This window comes from Haliotis rubra, unplaced genomic scaffold (assembly GCF_003918875.1).
Source record: "Haliotis rubra isolate DU_JTF1 unplaced genomic scaffold, ASM391887v1 Scf509, whole genome shotgun sequence".
In the NCBI taxonomy this organism is placed as follows: domain Eukaryota; kingdom Metazoa; phylum Mollusca; class Gastropoda; order Lepetellida; family Haliotidae; genus Haliotis; species Haliotis rubra.
The window spans coordinates 173,397-196,910 of record NW_025767201.1 but is presented as its reverse complement, the minus strand read 5'-3'; the positions used below and the strand labels follow the sequence as shown (position 1 = coordinate 196,910).

The window sequence follows — 23,514 nt, the reverse complement described above, 5'->3', positions numbered from 1 at the left end:
TCAATTTAATGCATGTAAGACGTGGGTAATAAATAAAATGCCACACTCGGTCTCATTACACACGAATTATACGAAACTCGTGACCTTCCTATGGTTTCTGACCTCGCTTTCGCTCGGCCAGATACCATAGGAAGGACACTCGTTTCGTATAGATCTAATTCGTATGTAATGAGACCTCGTGTAGTATTCTCTATTACTGCCACAAGGCGCACCGAATTATTGCCGGCTGGATCACTAGCCTGGCGCCTTAGCCAGCTCGCCCACCATGCCCACGACATTTACAGTAGTACCTTGAAACTCATAAGTAAGAAAAATACAGAAGGTTTCTCGTTTTATTGTTTCGGCTGTGCAAGAGCTATGTCATGATACTAAGGAATTTATTTTTGTTATACTCCAGTATTTGGTCTTTTTGACTTTAATCTCAAAAGCCGTTTTGACTTAGTCCTTCTTTTCCCGTTTAAGTCAGTTTGGTGCATTTTCGATGGGTCCTAGTCAAAATGGCCAAACTTCAAAATGGCCATAAAACATCCAAGTCAAAATGGCCATAAAACATCCAAGTCAAAATGGCCATACATTATTATATATATATTTTTTAATGCTCATAACATTTTCCTATGTTGTATTATTTGATATCAAGGAGTAAAAATGACAAAAGAAGTTATATCAGACAAAACTTGATGTTTATTAAACATCAGCAAATCATATTTTCGACAAATAACAAGACATATATACTTTACCAGTGGGTTCTTTCTTCATGTACATGCACTTTTGTACAATTTACTACTACATAACATCAATGTAGATCAGTTACATCAAGTCACAACTATAAAAGAAAACATCGCACAGTACAATCTCAAAGTATCAATTATGGCCATTTTTACTTTATGGTAGATCGTCTATGGCCATTTTGACTACTTCAGTAGGGGTTGTGGCCATTTTTTCAAAAGTGTGACCATTTTGACCTGTTCCCTTTTCGATTAGTGCTGCTTTTTGTCCGGCGACACATCTGTACTTCCGGTTGACTACCAAACAGAACTACCACCGCAGTCTATACAGAACCAGAAATCTATTCAACATGTCGTCTATCAAAACCGTAGCTACTTTTGCTATCATCATTGGCTGTTTTGCCGTGCTGTACCCGAGGTTTCTTCATCCTATGATGCTGCGGATATGTGGACTTCAAACAAAGAGTTCCGATGACGTATCAGGTGCAAAATATTTACCATGTTTACAATACACTGAATTAGTATGAATTACGCATTTCAAGTAACGAAATATTCCAATATATTTGCTAAAACAGTCACCCAGTCACTTTGTCAAGTGAAGTAAGACTTCAAAACATGATGGTCACCATCATCGACCTAGTCATCTTAGCTTTAGGATCGTGTCCTGCATATTTCATAGAGTGCTTCCGTCTGAGAAATATGGTGAAACCCAATAAAGGCTATAGGAGTCGTTGACGGCACAGGTACTACAGATATGTACCTCAGGTAATATTCTGTATGCAGAAATGTACTGGCTGCCGAACAATTATTACTATGTTTTAGTGGTATTTATAAAATGACTTTGCCGTTCATTGCATTAATGAAAAAAAAATTAATTATGATACTTAATTAGGTACTCACGATGTGTCCATCTCGTTCGATGTGCTTTTATATAATACGGCGGAAAGGGAATCATGGCGATAACTGTTCGGCAGTCAGTACCATAAACAAAGTCAAAATAAAGAAACGTACTTGGTACCCTAAACATGCTAAACGGGGAGTCCATATTCCGCAATCCTAAACCAAAACTGTATGTTGTTTTTTCTGTTCAACTGATTGCGAGTGGTATTGTGCAAAATAGACATTACAGTGTATGGTTGTTTCTTAATAACACAATCAAATGCATGATATAATACAACAGTATGACAGTTCCGATCAAGAAAACGACACAGTTCAGAATAGAGTCATCCTTGGGTACATTTCTGTATTCTGATTTTGACTAGGGTATGTTTCTGTACACATCTGAAGTACCAGTCTCGACAATAACCCCTTCAGCCCCAAGAAAGCATATTCCAGATCGTCCAAACCACCCTTCACCAGTGCCAGCATTTTCATTCAATTTTTATATCATCAGGTTTAATTTCTAGCTTGCATTTCCCAACAATGTTTCTTTGAATTAGATTTGGTGTAGTTGTGGTCCGATTAATTGAAGTAACCGAGAATTGGTCGCAATGACTAAATGACCAAGCAATCATGTTTTCACATAATCGAACACAAACAATTTGTTTGTGCATTAACAAACATAACCAGGAAAATTTGATAAATGACGCTAACCAATTATTTTCGACGATTGATCGGTTGTAATGAACCAATCATCAATTATGAGATTTTAACCAATTCCCAACACTAAATGGAGTGAGGATATGCAGGATCTGTTCAGTGATTTTGCGAATCTTTGAGCATTTTCACCTTCATGGCCAGTATGTCTTTGTCAAGACCCCTGAATGTTAGTTGAGACACTGGGTCAATTGTTTTGTCCCGAGCAATGTGAATACCTAGGTCAGTAGGTGAGTTAGCACATCCATTAAAGTCTGTAAATTGGCCTGACCTTTCCCCCTGTCAGAATGTCATTGAGGTAGAAGCTTTTATCAAAGTAGAATTCACATCCAAATTGTATCCCCATCAGTTGAAAATCCGCTGAGTGTACTGGTATAATTCTGAATGCTGACTTGATGTCAAACTGTGCAAACAGTATCCCCCTTCCAATGTGTTGTGTCATTTGGATGGCTTCCTTTCAACTTGGTGTGAGATACAAGGCTTGCTTGTAGATCTGTGTGGTCATTTATGGACCCACCTTTTGGATAGGACAAATTATCGATTAGACGAAAAAATCATCCAGTTGTTTTCCTGGGATGGTTTGGAGTATGTTTCTTTGGAACTAGATCGAAAAGGGATACTTTCAAATTAACAAGGGCTTTCTGTGCAGATCCAATTCCTTTTTAAGCTTTTGCCTGACAATGTCTACCCAATTTCTGTGTAGACTGTAAGGGAGTAGACTTTGCACAATAGGCAGACTGAAATGTTTACCAAGGTATATACTCATGTAAATATGGAAGGCAGCTGTTCTTTTTTGGCAGCATGTTGTTATCCAACAATTCATGTGTGGCGATTATGTGATAAATCAGGTGCGTGTGCACTTACACATATGAAGGTAGGTAAAATCATAAATTTAAAATAGCACACCTGCCATAAAAACATTTAGTAACTATTACCAAAATGTAATTATATGCATAGCGTAATCATGTTATTACATCACCTGATTCATGTCACGTCACATTATGTATTCCTTGACCTGGAATGTTTGTAGATCTTGTTATTTTTGTCTGATTTTAGTCATACAATTGTCTTTGATTGAACTATTGTCAGTACCACTAGTTTTGACATCAAATTTATTTATAAGATTTGACCCTGTAATTGTGTTGATTCTTTGAAGTATGAAAGGGCGATGGGGTAGCCTAATGGTTAAAGCGTTGACTCGTCACGCCGAAGACCCGGGTTCGAATCCCCACATGGGTACAATGTGTGAAGCCCATTTCTGGTGTCCCCCGCCGTGATGTTGCCGGAATATTGCTAAAAGCGGCGTAAAACCAAACTCAGTCAGTCATGTTGAAGTATGAAAAAACAAAACAATGTGCAAACCTTTGTTCGAAAGATACATACAGTTTGGACATCAGTTTTCTTATTCATACAACAGTCAACCAATAAAATACAGTCAGTCCTTAATATGCATGCTGACAGAGATATAATAGCAGTGCAGATTGTTGTTCTGCTAACTATACTAATTGACAGAAAGTATTCAAACCTAAGATGTGGTAAATGTAAACAGTGAATGGCCAAGCCAGAAGTGATCAACAGAGCGTAAGTGCATTTCAACTGTGCCGATCACTTCAGTTTGTCATATATAGGTCTTTGAATGGCATTTAGAAGTGAAACACATAAGGAAGAGAATTTTTATGGATGTCAACTTCTTTATCATGAGGAACACAATGTTTCTGAGTATATCCTTACTCCTTCATCAAGTGATGATATACTCCGAAGTCATCACCTGATGGAGTAAGGATATACTCCGAAGTCATCACCTAATGAAGGAGTAAGGATATACTCCGAAGTCATCACCTGATGGAGTAAGGATATACTCCGAAGTCATCACCTGATGAAGGAGTAAGGATATACTCCAAAGTCATCACCTAATGAAGGAGTAAGGATATACTCTGAAGTCTTCACCTGATGTAGGAGTAAGGATATCCTCCGAAGTCTTCACCTGATGTAGGAGTAATGATATACTCCAAAACATTGTTTTCCTCATAATAAAGAAGTTGACATCCAAAAAAATTCTCTTCCTTTGTCATATATATATAGAGAAAAATTAGTCTGTACATGGAAAAGTAAATCAGTTTGGTTTTACACCACCTTTAGCAATATTTCAGCAATATCACAGCAAGAAGTGGAAAAAACACTTGTATAAATGATGATATGTTGAAAGGTTTGCTAGTTTAAACAAACTTCTCTGTAATGTGATCAAGAGTGGAACGATATACGTGATATATCCAACTATCATCGTGCTATTTGTTTGGCTCTTATTTGTTCCTAGGCATCATGTATGGTGCTTTAATCTGCAGATACTCCCCCTGGACGGAATACGCGCTCAGGCATTCGACCTGAAGACCGGCTCCCGCCACACATGGGACATCAGGGAGGCGATCACAGACAACACATGAGGGTCAGTTGAGCATGTTGAGTGTGGACATTATTCAATATTTAATTAAGCAGCTGACTTGAACTAGGCTAGATGTTTCTGTACACAATAACTTGAGTTTTATGTTCTTGGTTTATCAACAGTGTTTTGTTTGCTGTTTCATACCACAATCAGCAGTATTCCAGCCATACAACAACATTCTGTAAGTCAAATCTGGACAAGACAATCTAGTGATTCACATCTCCGCTTAGATAGAATGACATGCACCAACAAAGTCTCATTACCTGATCCCATGAGTTATCTTGTACAAGTATGTGCCACTGAAAATCAGCTCTAACCCAAATCTTAATGTTAGCCCAATTCGGTTGTCACCAAACTCCTGGCACATTCTACCCTGGGTCCGCACAGATCCTGGTGGTGAGAATTGTTGCTGAATGTTATCACACACTGGATTTCTGTTTCCAGCTTGATTATTTACAGGCCGTTGTGATAAGGCAGGGATTTTGCTGATTGTGGCATTAAACAACAAACAAACAGTTGGATAAGATCCAATGGAGGCAAGGCCATCAGAAATATTATTGTGAAAAATGAATATGCGTGTGTATTTGATGATAATGCAAAACACTTTTCAGTGTACAAAATTTTGAAAGCATTTTTTCCTATACTCGTCATATGTGAAGCCATGTGACTGTGAATTTGTAACACCAAATGTGCTTTCAGTTTAAAGTTTTCTAGCTGCTTGTGACAGATTATGGATCAAGGTCATTAAATGGGAACTGCGTATAGCATTGTTATTATGGTAGATAGAAGCAGAGGACATTCTTTAATGCTTTAGGCAGACAATCATTACTAATACATGCAATAGGGATCCAAACTTGACCTGAAACGTTTCTGGACCAAACAGTGATAACAGTAACAACATTTAGATAGTCTACAATACAGTAGCCTTAATATAGATTCAACATCACACATCCGTCTCTCTCGGGCGGGTTAGTACATATATTCCATAAACTATCCCTTTGCAATGGTATATTGGCACTGAATTTGGCTATGACTGTTAATGATGCCTAAGACAAACCCGGACAGGGACAACATCTATACATTTTAGAAGATGACTTGCCTATACTTTTCCTGTAGCAGCTCAAAAACAAGTGCATAGCATACAAACTTAGACTTATGATGTACCACGACTCAGTTACAAAGAAATAAAAGCAAGCAAGGAAAACCAACATGTTTAAGTTTAAGGAAGATCGGAATGTTTAAAGTTGAACATAAGTGCTATTTTGGATGAAAACTATTGGGTATTGTTCATTAGAAATTTGTATGCATTATTCAATTGATCAAAGTCCAATGTGAATGATTTGTTGTTTGTCAGCCTGGTCCCCACCCTGGCATGCGAGCAGCAGCAGAGATGCAACGACAGCAAACTCAGCATGGAGGTGGGCGTGGCATGATGGGTATTGTCCTGCCCATGTATGCAGTGGGCATTGTCCTGTATCTCGTCTATACCCTTGTGAAGGTAACCAGCATTGACAGATGACGTGACATTAGCCATAGGAGCAGTTCATTGTTGCCATTAGAACATGTATTTAAAGAATGTCAACCCTAAGTTTTTTGGGGGCAAGACTAAGTGTCTACATTTCCGAACATGTGTATTTGAGGCTGAAAAACTTTCTTGATTTCATCATTACTTACTGTTCCCCTTATCCTGACTAATTATATTTGCTTCTCCTTCCCTTAACCCGAGATGTAATGGAAACATGTTCCCCCATGAACAGTGAAACACCTCACCCAAACACACTGCTCCACGTGCTCACCAGCTCCTCGGGTGACCAGTCAGTGACTTGTCACTCTCTCAGTTTTCATCCAACAGGATGGTTGAGGGAATTTATCTGTGTTTGTTAATCCAAGCCATTGTATCAAAATTGTAAAGTATTTTCGAAATTCCTGGCTTGGATTATCTTTTTAGACCTTGTTCATCATATCTATGGATTATGTTTGTTAATGTTGGCATTTAATTAAGAAGTTCAAGATGCTTCACCATCCAGATTTGAGACAACTGATAAGACCAAATGATTACCTAGCTAGCATCGATCTTCAAGATCATTATTCCATTAGATTTCTGTGCTTCATGTACCAAGGTCAACTTTATTAATGAAAGGTATCTATGGCATGGTGATTGTTTTCACGGGTAGCTAAACCCATTGTGGCTTATCTTCACAAGAGGGCCAAGCCATTGGTAACACTATTTCTTTAAAGTTGTAAAATCGTCATTTTTTGTTTGAAATATATACAGCTGAATGTTTTACAAACTTTCTTAACACATTGACTGCCTATCACGAGTAGAGTCGTATCAATTCTGTTCAAATTTGCCACTACGAGTTATCTCGTAGCTACATCAGTGATTTTAAAACAAGTTTCACATATTTGGCAAAACAGGCACAAGAAGCAAACATCTCCTGGCGGTAACGAAGAACGCCCGGAGATGTTTGTTTCTTGTGCCTATTTTGCCAACATGTGAAACGTGTTCGTCAATGTTTAAAGGCAGCCGGACTTCACTGTAGGCAACCTGCATTTCGTCCACCACTAACGCCACATCACAGGCGTGTTTGAGATGGAGTAGACATGGCCACTGGAATCAATGTCAACGATCTTGTGTGTTCTTCACAGATGAAAGCAGATTCAATTTGTCCTTTCATGATGGTCGGCGGAGTATTTATCGTTTCAATGGAGAGAGAATCACAGATGCAACTGTGACCACGCATAAACGATTTGGCAGGGGGTCGGTCATGGTTTGGGCAGGGATAACTGCCCCACACCTGCTGACGGATTCCAGCAAATAATATGAGTCAGGATGAGGAAAAATATGTAACAATATTATTTTATACCTATCCTGACTCAAACACTAAAACACTAAACCTAAAAACAACTTGACTCGCTTGTTCCTTGCCAGATGACTGTACATTACATTCTGTACGTCTGCACTATTAACCCTGCTGATGCTAGTCACAGGTGTCACCAGCAGTGGAAATAACAGGAGCATTATCAGTCTATTCATTCTAGGGGCATGTAATGCGGGGGGATATAGTCATCGCCTCGTCCGTCTGTCCGCACGTCCGTCCGTATGTAATCATTTTGTTTCTGGAGCATAACCCAAAGACTGTTCGATATTTTTAAACAAAAATTGGTAGATATGTCAAACATAACCTAAGGTGGTGCCTTTTGCTATTTACAGATTATTGTCATTTTTATTTTTCCTGGTTTCCATGGAAACAAATCAAACTTAGTCCCAAAAGGGAGGGGTGGGCTTCGTTTCCGGAGCACAACTCGAAAACTTCTTAATATCTTTAGTAAAACTTGGCAGCTATGTGAGGCAGATCCCAAAGTGGTGCCTTTTGCTATTTGGCAGAATTTTGGCATTTTTATTTTTCCTGGTTTCCATTGAAACAAATCGAACTTAGTCCCAAAAGGGAGGGGTGGGCTTCGTTTCCGGAGCACAACTCGAAAACCGTTCAATATTTTTCAACAAAACTTGGTAGATATATCAAACAGAACCTTAACTGGTGCCTTTTGCTATTTCAAGATTTTTGTCATTTTTATTTTTCCCGGTTTCCATGAAAACGATTCGGACTTAGTCTCAAAAGGGAGGGGTGGGTTTCGTTTCCGGAGCACAACTCAAGAACCGTTCAATATTTTTCAACAAAACTTGGTAGATATATCAAACAGAACCTTAAGTGGTGCTTTTTGCTATTTCCAGATTTTTGTCATTTTTATTTTTCCGGGTTTCCATGGAAACGTTAGTCCCCAAAGGGAGGGGTGGGTTTCGTTTCCGGAGCACAACTCGAAAACTTCTTAATATCTTTCGGCAAAACTTGGCAGATATGTTAAGCAGATCCCAAAGTGGTGCCTTTTGCTGTTTGCAGATTTTTGTCATTTTTATTTTTCTCGGTTTCCATGGAAACAATTCAGACTTAGTCTCGAAATGGCGGGGTAGGTTTCGTTTCCGGAGCACAACTAAAAAACTTCTTAATATCTTGCGGCAAAACTTGGCAGATATGTTAAGCAGATCCCAAAGTGGTGCCTTTTGCTGTTTGCAGATTTTTGTCATTTTTATTTTTCTCGGTTTCCATGGAAACAATTCAGACTTAGTCTCGAAATGGCGGGGTAGGTTTCGTTTCCAGAGCACAACTAAAAAACTTCTTAATATCTTTCAGTAAAACTTGGCAGATATGTGAGGCAGATCTTGAAGTGGTGCCTTTTGCTATATGCAGATTTTTGTGATTTATTTTTGTCATGATTTCCATGGAAACGCTTTGTACTTAGTCTAAAATCAAGCTGGACTTTAAGTAAGTGTTTGATGATTTGTTCTTTCAAAGATGTGGGGGCCGGGGGGATATGTCATCTTCTGGTGACTCTTGTTTTTCTAGGTTTCCATGGAAACGATTTAGACTTAGTCTCAAAAGGGAGGGGTGGGTTTCGTTTCAAAAACTTCTTAATATATTTCAGTAAAACTTGGCAGATATGTGAGGCAGATCTTGAAGTGGTGCCTTTTGCTATTTGCAGATTTTTGTCATTTGTGTTTTTCATCATTTCCATGGAAACGATTTGCAGTTATAGTTTGGCATGAAATGCATGTGGAACCGTTTTTTTTGTAAATATCTCTTCATCCAATGACCCAATCGATCTCAAACTGTGCAAGTGAATGCTTTGTCAGACAACCTAATCACATTGTAAATCACCCACTTTATGCATTTGTATTAAAGAATCTGTCTATGTAACTGTCAACAAAATAAACGGCAGAACGCAGACGGCTTGCAGAGGGAGGGAGGCAATGACCTGTAACAGCGGCAGTGTTGGGTCATAAAGGTCAACGTTCGTCAATGTAGGTCAGCTATGCACGTGACAGGTATGAAGAGGTGTCACAGGTCGTGAATAGGGTAAGGTGGGTGCCAACTGTTAACCATCATACGGAGTTTGTTTCTCTGAGTTGTTCAACATTAACCACAAAACCCATTAGTGAGAATTATTCTTTAAATTTGTAATGTTAATGTCCTATTTTGTTTATGCAGTACCTAAGTGGAAATGCATTTAAAGAGCACTGAAAGTATATTTACACTAAATCATTAATCGGACCACATATGGTTAGAACTCAACTGTTAAAGCCCCGTTCCCCTCGGACACAAGAACACACAATCATGCACACTCATTGAAGAAAAAATAGAATGAAGACAAAAGTGTTATGTTTTGATGTCGTTCCCATTCCAAATTAAGCAATGCATTTCTAATAGCTTTAAGCATATAGATTGTTAATATTTATATTTTCATGATAATTATCCCCTGCAACGCGTTTTGCGGGGGGTATTAAAATGGACTCCGTCCGTGCGTGCGTCCGTCCGTCCGTGCACATTTGTCTTTTCCGGAGCAGAACTCTAAAACCGTTCAATGTTTCATCAACAAACTTGGCACATACATAGATCTGGTGATATACTGGTGCCTTTTGGTAGTTTTGGATTTCTGAATAAAATATTTTTGGCATTTCCATGGCAACAAGTTTGACATAGACTGAAATTGGTGATAGTGCTCCTTTCTGGAGCAGAACTTTAAAAAACCTTTCAATACTCTCCTTCCACTTTTTCTGTATACACACCTAAATATTTGACATAATTATTTTCCTACCATCACTGGGTAGCCACTGTCTGGCAGCAGTATGGTTTGCATTGACCCAGGTCTCATCCAGATATATGGGTTCGAACCCACCCTCTCTTGCCTGCTTAATTTCTCTCAGATAGTTACACCTTATTTTCACAATATCTGATCTCTCACACATTACAAGTTTCTGGTTTGCTTCCTTCTTGTACTTGTATCCAAATTTGAGCAGTAGTTTGCTTAGCATAAACCTAGAAACATTAATGTCGTGATCCTCTGCAAGGATGTGTTTTAACTTTCTTGTGGACAGGTGTTCATTTCTAGCAAATAGCCGGCGAATGACATCTCTGATGACCCTGATGTCAAAGGAATCTAACTTTGGATGCCTACCTTTTTGTACAAGGTTTTGTTTATTGGTTGTTGGTTTATTTTTCACAATTTTTAGCACGATGTTCTTTTTCATGCTAAGAGCAAGTTGTATGTTTCATGTAATCCGACACCTTATAAATCGGTTTGCTACGTTTGCTCTCTTTTCAAAAAAAATTCTACACATTTCTAATTAAACGTTTAGCATCATCTGAATAAGCTTTCATGATGACAGCTAGCAGTAGTCAATGTGAATGATCCAAACGGTCTATCACTGTGCAGTGCACAGGTAACTATCATGAACTGCACGTGCATTTACCTTTATGACCCAACACTGCCGCTGTTACAGGTCATTGGCTCCCTCCCTCTGCAAGCCATCTGCGTTCTGCTGTTTATTTTGTTGACAGTTACATAGACAGTTTCTTTAATACAAATGCATAAAATCGGTGATTGACAATGTGATTAGGTTGTCTGACAAAACATCCACTTGCACAGTTTGAGATCGATTGGGTCATTGGATGAAGAGATATTTACAAAAAAACGGTTCCACATGCATTTCATGCCAAACTATAGTGTAAAATCAAGCTGGACTTTAAGTAACTGTCAGATGATTTGTTCTTTCAAAGATGTGGGGGCCGGGGGGATATGTCATCTTCTGATGACTCTTGTTTATTATTGATATTTTATTTCTTTGTCCCTGTTGCTTAACAAACTAGACACCCAGATCAGATGAGAAAAGATAAGCGACTTTAGAAGACACAAGCAAGATTATACCTGCATATCAAGCAAAAAGTCATTAGGAATGGCAAGTCTTTATGGATGATCAACTTCTTTGTTAAGTTGATCATCCACAAAGACTTGTCATTCCTATTACTTACAACTTCCAGAATGCCTCTCAAACAGTTCAAACAGTCATTGTTATGCACATTAGTTCTGTTAGTGAGGTTCATATTATAGGTATGCTGTTATAGACTTTTGTATCTTAAGTAACCAAGAATTGTTGTACATATTAAACCAAGATCACTGAGCTACAGAAATTGACATATCTTCATTCGCTAGGCCTAAGATCTCGTAACTTTTCTCATAGCAATCGTACCTCCTATACTGTTGCATAGACTTACGACAGTTGTAGCACTACTATGGGGCCAGGGTACTATGAGTCACCGTGAAACTGTGTTGGTTGTATATACACTGCCTCTAATGTTCTCTAAATAGGTCATGGACATTGTTTTCAGGTGTTTGGAAAGAAGGATAAAGAGTTGGAATCTGGTGGTAGCTGGGGCTGCCTCACTGAAACTCAGGCTGCCTACAGCAATCCCTTGTCCCAAACTCCACTCGACCCACTCAAGACACAAGATTTCAACAGCATAATAAGCAAGGACAAGAAGAAGGAACTTGAAAATCTGTTGCTGAAAGCAGATGATAAAAGCATCAGTAAGAATCTAATCTGTCAACTTTGGAGACTGTATCATGAAAATGTGGAGAATATATTTTGTGATAAACACTGCCTTTAGTCTTTCAATAAATCCGACACACAGTTTCAATTCTTTACTGTAGCAATTGCTTTCACAAAATTCTGTAATTCTACTTTTGAAATTAACTTATATTTGCAATCATAGTTTCTACAGATCAACCTAGAAGTCAGTTAGTATTAGACAGTGACAGACTAATAACTGTCTTCAAGTATTGAAAACTCTCTACCCTGTTTTCAGAACTTCTACTGTGCCAGAACCTTCTTTTGTTTATGAGTTATCATGACAATACACATAGGCAAAGTTTACAAATATTATTCATTTTTGTTAAACAGTACTAGTCCTATGGATACCTAACAGAGCTCCAGATAAGGCACATATTTGTGTATTTTATGCAATAAAAATCACACTTACTCAATTAATTACAAATCTGGGAGTACTAAAAATGCCTAAGAATCACTTAAAACTCAATAGGTCTATAATACCATGCGTACTTTACTCAATTTACTAAATTGGCTTGCGTATGATACATTCGTCGTGGCGCTCGAACTCTACAACAGCTGGCAGTCAAACTTTAGGGATTGTCTGATTTACAATTTGAATGAAGAATAATATTGATTTATAAATGTTTGATTAGTCAAAATACAGATGAAATCTTAGTGCTGAGAAATGGATTGCAACTATTTGGCAATATAAGAATTACTAAAACTTATGTCTATTGAGAAGCATTTATATATTTAGAAGTGTTAATTACTCAATAAGGATGAAAAACTCTTGTGTAAAAGTACTCAAATCTTTAAACTAGTGGAAGTATACAAAATGCTCAGAAAATGCAATTACTCATACATAAACAAACAATTGCTTGAAAAATTATCTGGAGCTATGACCTAAACCGTCTAATTTGTAACTGATCCTGTATTACATAAAATGCACTCTCTTGCTGTTGCATTGGAATGTAATCCCAATGGAAATCTCTTTCCCAGAGAAAACACTTCCTTAAAATATTCACTATAACATGCCTACCACCAGACACCATGTGACCCAAGCTCAACACAACACTCTCCTTGTTTTCATGCATAGCTATTTTACCGTTTATACAGCTTTGTTTGGGCTTTATTTCTGATTTTTCTTCTCTTTTCTTGGGTCATATATGTGATTATTAGCTTAGGCTGTAGGTTATCACTTCAGATTTTGTTGTTTTGGGTGGGTTGTTGAGATTTCTTCTTTGAAATTCTTATATCAGTCAGGTAGCCATTTGTTTCTTTGTGTCATTTTCATTGTTGTTTCCAATTTGTTTTATGCTTGTTTGAGGGTATTAATTCTTACTTAATTCATTCACCTTTAATGTTTGCACTTTTTCTTCTGATCATTTCTTTTGTTGGTTTGTCTATTGATTACTGTGACTTGTGGAATGTTCCTTCTGTTATATGTTATAGTGACACTGGCTTGTAGACCACAGGGCACTACTATACACTAGTGTGTTAGCTCGTACATTTACTGATAACATGGTTAATAGCCAAGTCAATGGATGATATCTGTGTTTTCATCCCTTTATCTGCTGATCTATTTTATCTATATACCCATCCTCTGACTATGTTATTGTCTTCTTCTATTGACCGCTTCCGTGGTGTAGTGGTTAGAGCGGCCGCCCGGTTTCGATCCCCGACCGCGTCATACCAAAAGACGTTAAAATATGGTACTTGTTGGTCCCTGCCTGGCGCTCGGCATTAATGGGTACAACAAGGACTGGTCGGCTCGGAGTCAGTATAATGTGTCTGAGTGGGGTATTCATGCTTCACTGCGGCATGGTATCTCAGTGGGCTAGCACTATAAAACCAGCTTCAGTCTGGGCTAGTACAAGCAGCCACACATACACACGCATGCACGTCGTCATATGAGCGAAATATTCTCAAGCACGACGTTAAACCCAATTTCACCTCACCTCACCTCACCTCACCTCATCTCACCTTCTTCTACTACTACTACTACTACTACTACTACTACTACTACTACTGCTGTGCCATCCAGCACCTACTACTTCAGATGGAGCATTGTTCCAGTAGCTTGTCAACATTCTCCATGCTAAGATGGTGTCAGACTGATAGAGTTCTGGGTAACTAGACTATGGCAGGTGAGTGCCAATTAGTTGGATAGTGTTCTGACTGGTCTGGCTGTACTGGCAGTGGGGGCGGTGGGGTAGCCTAGTGGTTAAAGCGTTGGCTCGTCACGCCGAAGACCCGGGTTCGATTCCCCACATGGGCACAATGCGTTAAGCCCATTTCTGGTGTCCCCCGCCGTGATATTGCTGGAATATTGCTAAAAGCGGCGTAAAACCAAACTCAGTCAGTCAGTCAGTCAGTCAGTACTGGCAGTGATGTCTCGTACACTGATTTTCCCAACAGAGATCGTCATTCACTTCTTTGATAGTCAGACTTACACCACTGCCTATATGACCCCATCATGACAGCTGGTGACTAGAAGTTGTAAGTGACGCCCACTGATGAAATTATCCTGAATGCTTTGATGATGTACATCATACATATGATGCAGAATGGCACAGGAGTCTCTACCTAAAACCAGGGAAACGCAGAGCTGCACAGTCATTTCCTGTCACAGAACTAGTACAGTTAATCTGTGGTGGCACTCTGGAAGGCCTTAGATAAGGTTTTTTGTCATGCCAGCCGTACTCTTTAACATCTGAGATTTATCCTTTAGTAGCAGGTCACCCAAATCAAGACCTTATGCTATGACCAGCATGTAATGCTAGCCCCTGTCACAATGATGAGGAACCAGGCTTTCATCACTGCTTGAAACTCGGATGCTGAACAAGATAATTGATTATGTCAAATCTTGGTCCTTTCTTGGTGGACAATCAGCTCTTCACTTGATCGATCACAGTGCCCTCAAGATCATCACTTAATCATAGATAGGTGTTGCAGGACTGGCATTTCCCCGGTGGACATCTAGTTAGGACACCTCCCCTCTAAATTTTCCTTTGATTGGCAGCTACAATACGAATACACTGTCACAGGTACAGGTTTTCCATTCACTTAGCACATCCATTAATAACATCACCACATATCCAATGTAGACATTCTAGAAGAGAAGCAAAGTGTTTCAGCTGCTGTCAAAGCCAATAAAGCCAGGGTTCTCTTTCCTTGTGTTCAGGGCCCCGTTCCTCAAAGCGATCGTAGAGCGCTACGACAGTTGTAAGTCTATGTTAAAGTATGGGAGTTACGATCCCCTTATCGCTACGATCGCTTTGAGGAACGGGGCCCTGGTCCCCAAGAAGAGATTATCTGTTCAAGACAAACATGTTGGCATCTGTTGTGGTCAGTAGGGGTGACTATTGAGGGGGAAACAACTATTGTGATAGCATTAGTCTGTTGCAACATACTATTGTGTTTTTTTCTCTTTGAATTGTCTCATTTGAAGTCAATTCCCAAATGAATATATAGTTCATATGAAATAAAAACAAGTTGATATAGTTTCAGTCTCGTTTAATGACTGACAAGAAACTTGAAACCCGGAGCTAATAAACAGTTAAAACATAACATGGATGGATAACTCTAAATCAAAGTGAACGAATCTGGTACTTCCTGTATTTTACGCTGCGCATTTATCAATGGAAGTCAATTACTAAACTATCGGTAATCACACATACCATCGATGCATCGATAGTTTTTCGTTTCTACAATCGATTAATTGTTATCAGAGACTCAACAATTGCAATCCATTGATAGTTCGATGAATCGTTACAGCTCTAGTTGTCAGGCTCTCTGACTTGGTTGAGTCATGTCATCATATCCCAATAGTATAGATTGATGCTCATACCACTGATCACTTGATTGTCTAGTGGAGACTCTATTATTTAGAGTCTCTTTTCATATAGCTAGATAATCCATCTCGGTTACCATTCAAGTGGCATGAGCAGCATGGACCTTCAGGATTTGCATCTCCATGTAACATTTGTTTCCCTCTGACATTAGCAGCAGACTAACAGGATCGGGTTGTCAGGCTCACTGACCATGCTGGTTTGGTTGACACATGCCATTATATCCCAATTGCGTAGTATGAAGCTCATGATGTTGATCACTGGATTGTCTGGCACAGACTTGTTTATTTACAGACCACTGCCATATAGCTGGAATATTGCTGAGTGCAGCATTAAACAACCAACCAACCATTGCAACAGAACATTAGACAGTTGCCGAGGGACACCTGAGTTCCCATAGTGACGGACAGCTGCGTTGTAGTCTCGTGGAAAGGTCTTCAGGCTTCTGTTTCCAGCTCCCATAAAACGGAGGTTGTGCAAGAAATCTTCACAACAATACACATCTTGTTGGGCTATTAATTTGTGACATTGTTTCTTTCTGGTTGAGAGAACAGAGTTAGGATTACAGATAAATATAACAGTAAGCCATTGCATAATTTACAGGTTAAGTGTATATATATCAAATATATTAGATATATTATAGTATATCAGACTATCTCGTTATTAGTAAGATTATGTTTACCATTTTCACTAAAACTATAGTATTGTGGTCATATGTAAGTCAAGGGTATGATGTATGATTTTAATATTTATGTTTGAAAAGAGAGAAACCTTTGATAACTTTCAAATGTTAGCATATGCAACATTTTTGTTTTTGTTTTTTTCAAAATTCTGCAATTTTAATCATATTTAGTATTTTTACTGTGTCCCTTTCGGAATATTTGTGAAATAGTTGCAACTGATATTGAAACACAGATCTATTGAGGTCAGTTGCAACATTTGATGGCCGTGTTCATTCATCCAGAAGTGCTTATAGCTTGAGGTGTGGGACCTTCTGCATAAACTTGTGTACTGCAGGTATTGCAGAGGGCATCTGTTTTTCTGAAGTTTATATATTCAACAGAAAATGCACTTGCCATTCTTATATGACTAGTTGTGATAAGGGACTCTTTCTTTAAATGTTATTTACATTAGACATGTGTTTCACAAACAGGAAGTGATTTCTTTCTGTACTAAATGGCCTGCAATAGGAGTGTGTGTCGAAGGCATGTCCATTAGTGCAGAATTTATTTTATTACTGATGAGTGGGATGGTCATCAATTGAAATTACACTTTCATTCTTGCTGGATTATGTGCTTTTAATATTCTACATTCTTGTATGTTGACTTGCATGTTTCTGTTTTTTTAAATATGGTATTACATCACCAGGTGAAGCAGAGATGAAAGAGTTGCAGCGACGACTGGAGGAAACAGAATCACAGATGACGCAGATCCTCAAGGCCATGCGGCTGGTACAGAACAAAGTGGTGGACCATACCCAGGTACACCACCCAGTACATGGGACTACATCCTGGTGGGGGTGGGTGGAGATAATCCAGACTAAAGCTAGGTACACCACCCGGTACATGGGACTACATCCTGGTGGGGTAGGGTAGAGATAATCCAGACTAAAGCCAGGTACACCACCCAGTACATGGGACTACATCCTGGTGGGGTAGGGTAGAGATAATCCAGACTAAAGCCAGGTACACCACCCAGTACATGGGACTACATCCTGGTGGGGTAGGGTAGAGATAATCCAGACTAAAGCCAGGTACACCACCCAGTACATGGGACTACATCCTGGTGGGGTAGGGTAGAGATAATCCAGACTAAAGCCAGGTACACCACCCAGTACATGGGACTACATCCTGGTGGGGTAGGGTAGAGATAATCCAGACTAAAGCCAGGTACACCACCCGGTACATGGGACTACATCCTGGTGGGGTAGGGTAGAGATAATCCAGACTAAAGCCAGGTACACCACCGGCACATGGGACTACATCCTGGTGGGGGTGGGTAGAGATAATCCAGACTAAAGCTAGGTACACCACCCAGTACATGGGACTACATCCTGGTGGGGTGTTGAGATAATCAGGGTGGGGTAGAGATAATCCAGACTAAAGCCAGGTACACCACCCAGTACATGGGACTACATCCTGGTGGGGTAGGGTAGAGATAATCCAGACTAAAGCCAGGTACACCACCCAGTACATGGGACTACATCCTGGTGGGGTGGGGTAGAGATAATCCAGACCATACCCAGGTACACCACCCGGTACATGGGACTACATCCTGGTGGGGTAGGGTAGAGATAATCCAGACCATACCCAGGTACACCACCCAGTACATGGGACTACATCCTGGTGGGTCGGGGTAGAGATAATCCAGACTAAAGCTAGGTACACCACCCGGTACATGGGACTACATCCTGGTGGGGTAGGGTAGAGATAATCCAGACTAAAGCCAGGTACACCACCCAGTACATGGGACTACATCCTGGTGGGGTAGGGTAGAGATAATCCAGACTAAAGCCAGGTACATCACCCAGTACATGGGACTACATCCTGGTGGGGTAGGGTAGAGATAATCCAGACTAAAGCCAGGTACACCACCCAGTACATGGGACTACATCCTGGTGGGGTAGGGTAGAGATAATCCAGACTAAAGCCAGGTACACCACCCAGTACATGGGACTACATCCTGGTGGGGTAGGGTAGAGATAATCCAGACTAAAGCCAGGTACACCACCCAGTACATGGGACTACATCCTGGTGGGGTAGGGTAGAGATAATCCAGACTAAAGCCAGGTACACCACCCGTACATGGGACTACATCCTGGTGGGGTAGGGTAGAGATAATCCAGACTAAAGCCAGGTACACCACCCAGTACATGGGACTACATCCTGGTGGGGTGGGGTAGAGATAATCCAGACTAAAGCCAGGTACACCACCCAGTACATGGGACTACATCCTGGTGGGGTAGGGTAGAGATAATCCAGACTAAAGCCAGGTACACCACCGGTACATGGGACTACATCCTGGTGGGGTAGGGTAGAGATAATCCAGACTAAAGCCAGGTACACCACCGGTACATGGGACTACATCCTGGTGGGGTGGGGTAGAGATAATCCAGACCATACCCAGGTACACCACCCGCACATGGGACTACATCCTGGTGGGGTAGGGTAGAGATAATCCAGACCATACCCAGGTACACCACCCAGTACATGGGACTACATCCTGGTGGGTCGGGGTAGAGATAATCCAGACTAAAGCTAGGTACACCACCCAGTACATGGGACTACATCCTGGTGGTGGGGTAGGGTAGAGATAATCCAGACTAAAGCTAGGTACACCACCCAGTACATGGGACTACATCCTGGTGGGGTGGGGTAGAGATAATCCAGACTAAAGCCAGGTACACCACCCAGTACATGGGACTACATCCTGGTGGGGTGGGGTAGAGATAATCCAGACTAAAGCCAGGTACACCACCCAGTACATGGGACTACATCCTGGTGGGGTGGGGTAGAGATAATCCAGACTAAAGCCAGGTACACCACCCAGTACATGGGACTACATCCTGGTGGGGTGGGGTAGAGATAATCCAGACTAAAGCTAGGTACACCACCCGGTACATGGGACTACATCCTGGTGGGGTAGGGTAGAGATAATCCAGACTAAAGCCAGGTACACCACCCAGTACATGGGACTACATCCTGGTGGGGTAGGGTAGAGATAATCCAGACTAAAGCTAGGTACACCACCCAGTACATGGGACTACATCCTGGTGGGGTAGGGTAGAGATAATCCAGACTAAAGCTAGGTACACCACCCGGTACATGGGACTACATCCTGGTGGGGTAGGGTAGAGATAATCCAGACTAAAGCCAGGTACACCACCCAGTACATGGGACTACATCCTGGTAGGGGTAGGGTAGAGATAACCACCCAGACTAAAGGTAGGTACACCACCCAGTACATGGGACTACATCCTGGTGGGGTAGGGTAGAGATAATCCAGACTAAAGCTAGGTACACCACCCAGTACATGGGACTACATCCTGGTGGGGTAGGGTAGAGATAATCCAGACTAAAGCCAGGTACACCACCCAGTACATGGGACTACATCCTGGTGGGGTAGGGTAGAGATAATCCAGACTAAAGCCAGGTACACCACCCAGTACATGGGACTACATCCTGGTGGGGTAGGGTAGAGATAATCCAGACTAAAGCTAGGTACACCACCCAGTACATGGGACTACATCCTGGTGGGGTGGGTACAGATAATCCAGACTAAAGCCAGGGTAGAGATAATCCAGACTAAAGACTAAAGGTACACCACCCAGTACATGGGACTACATCCTGGTGGGGTGGGGTAGAGATAATCCAGACTAAAGCCAGGTACACCACCCAGTACATGGGACTACATCCTGGTGGGGTAGGGTAGAGATAATCCAGACTAAAGCCAGGTACACCACCCAGTACATGGGACTACATCCTGGTGGGGTAGGGTAATCCAGATAATCCAGACTGGGAACATCCAGGTACACCACCCAGTACACCACCCATGGGACTACATCCTGGTGGGGTAGGGTAGAGATAATCCAGACTAAAGCCAGGTACACCACCCAGTACATGGGACTACATCCTGGTGGGGTAGGGTAGAGATAATCCAGACTAAAGCTAGGTACACCACCCGGTACATGGGACTACATCCTGGTTGGGTGAGGTAGAGATAATCCAGACTAAGCTAGGTACACCACCCGGTACATGGGACTACATCCTGGTGGGGTGGGGTTCAAAGGTGTTCAAAGGCATAACATCAACTTGCACACCACACGTCAGGGCTTATTTGCCACTTGACTCAAAAGCAAACTCTCATTATTCGTCAGTCAAGTTACAGATCTACAACTGGATGCATTATCCATGAGCTGGAAATGATGTTTGCTGAGCTATTCCCACAGTGGTCACTCATAGGCCGAGACTTATGGAGGATGAGGATGAGGATTGCTTCAATTTCATGTCTCCAGTTTGGCTAAGGAGGGGCATGGTTTCAAAAGTGTTTCCACCACTTATGGATAAAACAATCAAACTAAAAAAGCCCCATGTCTTCTGTCAGCTCAGATTGGACAGAGTTTACTGTAGTCTCTGCAAGTTTCTGTCTTTTGTACATGAGAAGCAGTAGCAGAATCTTACTGACCTTTTTATCCTCCACATATGAGAATACATTGTATAAATTATGCTGTTGTGGAGGAGAGGGAGAAGGGATATATATGATCCATTTCCTGTCAGATACAGGATTATTGGCAATGGTATAATGGAGGTAGTGTACAAAGAACTGTTCATAATGATCATTTTTGTTTTATTATCTCTTATTTAGGAGCAGAAAGGCAAGTCTCAAGACTCTAGCCCAGACATGGACAGTTTTGAGATTGTCAACAAAGGGGGGGGAAGATAAATAAGAGTGAGAAAGACCAAGAGACACCAGATGAGAGCAAGGCTGGTGCAAGTGGTGCTGATGGAGTGGACAACGTTAGGATGGAGGAAGCTGGCCACTGTCACACCACACATAAAACAGAAGAAGACAAAAAGCAGGCACATTGTGAAGGAGAAGACTCAAGACAAGGCAAGGATGGTGACACTGAGGAAGACAACGGAAAGGAAGACGAGAGCAAAGAGTTTGAAGAGAACAAAGAGGAAGAGGATGTGATACTACAGAGCAGAGAGGAAACAGATGAGAAGAACGTGCGCCATCGTCAAGTATCTCAGCCTCAGGCGCAATGAAGCCAATAAAGCCTTGAACTTTACTTGTTATTTCTTTCCAAACACGAGTGTTGTTTCTCAAGTTCCTTTGTAGTTTCTTATCCAATGAAGTGGCAAAATATAACCGAGCCTACAACCCAGAAATGATATAATGATTATGGTGTGGGTACTCAAGATACCTTCAATCACCTCCATATACACTCCTATCTTGAATTTTTTCAAGATTTGAATAGCTGAGGCATATTGAGAAGCTAAACATTATGTGTTCAAATTATGTTAAGGTATATATTAAGGTATCAAAATATGTTACCACTGTTAATAGTCATAGTTGGTTAACTTGATATTTGTTTGGGCTGTCCCTGTTATTTTCATAATTGTTACAAACAGCCATAGATGGATCTACAGGTATACAGTTCATATAAACAACATCATATGTCAAGTCAGGATTGTTAGGTCAGAAAACTTTGATTGATTATGATTGCTGTCTTCAGGAATTTAAATCTTGTTCTAATCTAATTGTTCTGAGGATAATACTTATTAGGCAATGTCACTGTTCTCAAACGTATACCAGAAACAAATAACACCTGTAACATTGTATGTTCACTAATAATCCAAAATATTGAAAAATTTGCTCAGTGGTCCTTCAACCTTTTAGTATTTAAGCTTGTGCAATATTTGACAGAATCTCATGGTCATGTTTACAGACCTTGCTCTTGAGCTGTACACACTGGGATCTTGTGTGTCAGCTTGAGAGGTTGTCTAGCTTTGATTGTTGATAATAACATGAAGGTATAAAGCAGTACCCTACTACCTCTCTTTACTGTTTACATAAATTTTGTTGTTTGACTTAGGAAGTGAAGTACTAAAAAATAAGTGAAAAACGACAGTGAAAAATTCATGTTTTTCCATTCTTTCTAACAATGAGAGCATGTGTAGTACCATGAGTGGACTAAATTTAATCATTTGTGATAAGAATTAATTTTATTTCTGAAGTAATAATGGCCTAGTATGTCTTTCTTTAAGACATTATACTTGACTTGGGTCGTAGGATAATTTTGACCTGGATGTCTGCTATATGTTTATTGTGACACTCAACATTGAATTCTTTCAATACTGTGGATACATATTGATGTCATACAATCTTTCAAATCCAAAAGGCACTGCCACTCATACTATAAGTTTTGAGGACTTTAACTTTTAAACAGCCACATTTTCCTTACGTGGCTAGTACAAATGCCTTTCTTTCAACTCATCCAGAATGTCAAAGATCTACTAGTATTGTCGTATGTTGGTTGTCAACAAGACTCTAACTTTAGTAAACACACTAAAAAGTCATTGACTATATAGTTCTTCTTTTTTTTTCATTTTCTTTTTGTACGAGTTTCATCCTGGCGTCTTTTGCCTGTGAAGGTTACAAGGACAAGCAATTTAATAGCAGGCTTATTGTGTACATTACTAGGATAGGGTCATCTTAAACTTGTAGAAGTGGCTGTATTTTCTATAGACGTGTCGGAAAGATCATGTGTGTGAATGTACTCTGTCAATTACTTAAAATTGTTAGTGTGTCTTGGGATTATGTTTGAAAGACTGTAGTAAGGTTTTGACAGGGGTATGATGATTTGTGGAATTAGCAAGCTGTTTGCTCACCTGATCCAAGTCAACTGCTCCTTAGTCATGGCCTGCTTGTCTGCTCCTATGTTCTAGCAAG

The 23,514-nt window shown here is 40.4% G+C and overlaps 1 protein-coding gene across 1 annotated transcript; it reads left to right on the top strand.

Annotated features, from left to right (window-relative positions):
- The first annotated feature begins 971 nt into the window (after positions 1-971).
- LOC124292126 (resistance to inhibitors of cholinesterase protein 3-like) lies at positions 972-22,616 on the top strand. The gene is made up of 6 exons (XM_046729176.1): positions 972-1,208; positions 4,664-4,764; positions 6,116-6,259; positions 11,988-12,186; positions 17,428-17,608; positions 21,488-22,616. Exons 1-6 carry the CDS (start codon positions 1,076-1,078, stop codon positions 21,825-21,827), a joined length of 1,098 nt encoding a protein of 365 aa, XP_046585132.1. The 5' UTR covers positions 972-1,075; the 3' UTR covers positions 21,828-22,616.
- Positions 22,617-23,514: the final 898 nt, after the last annotated feature.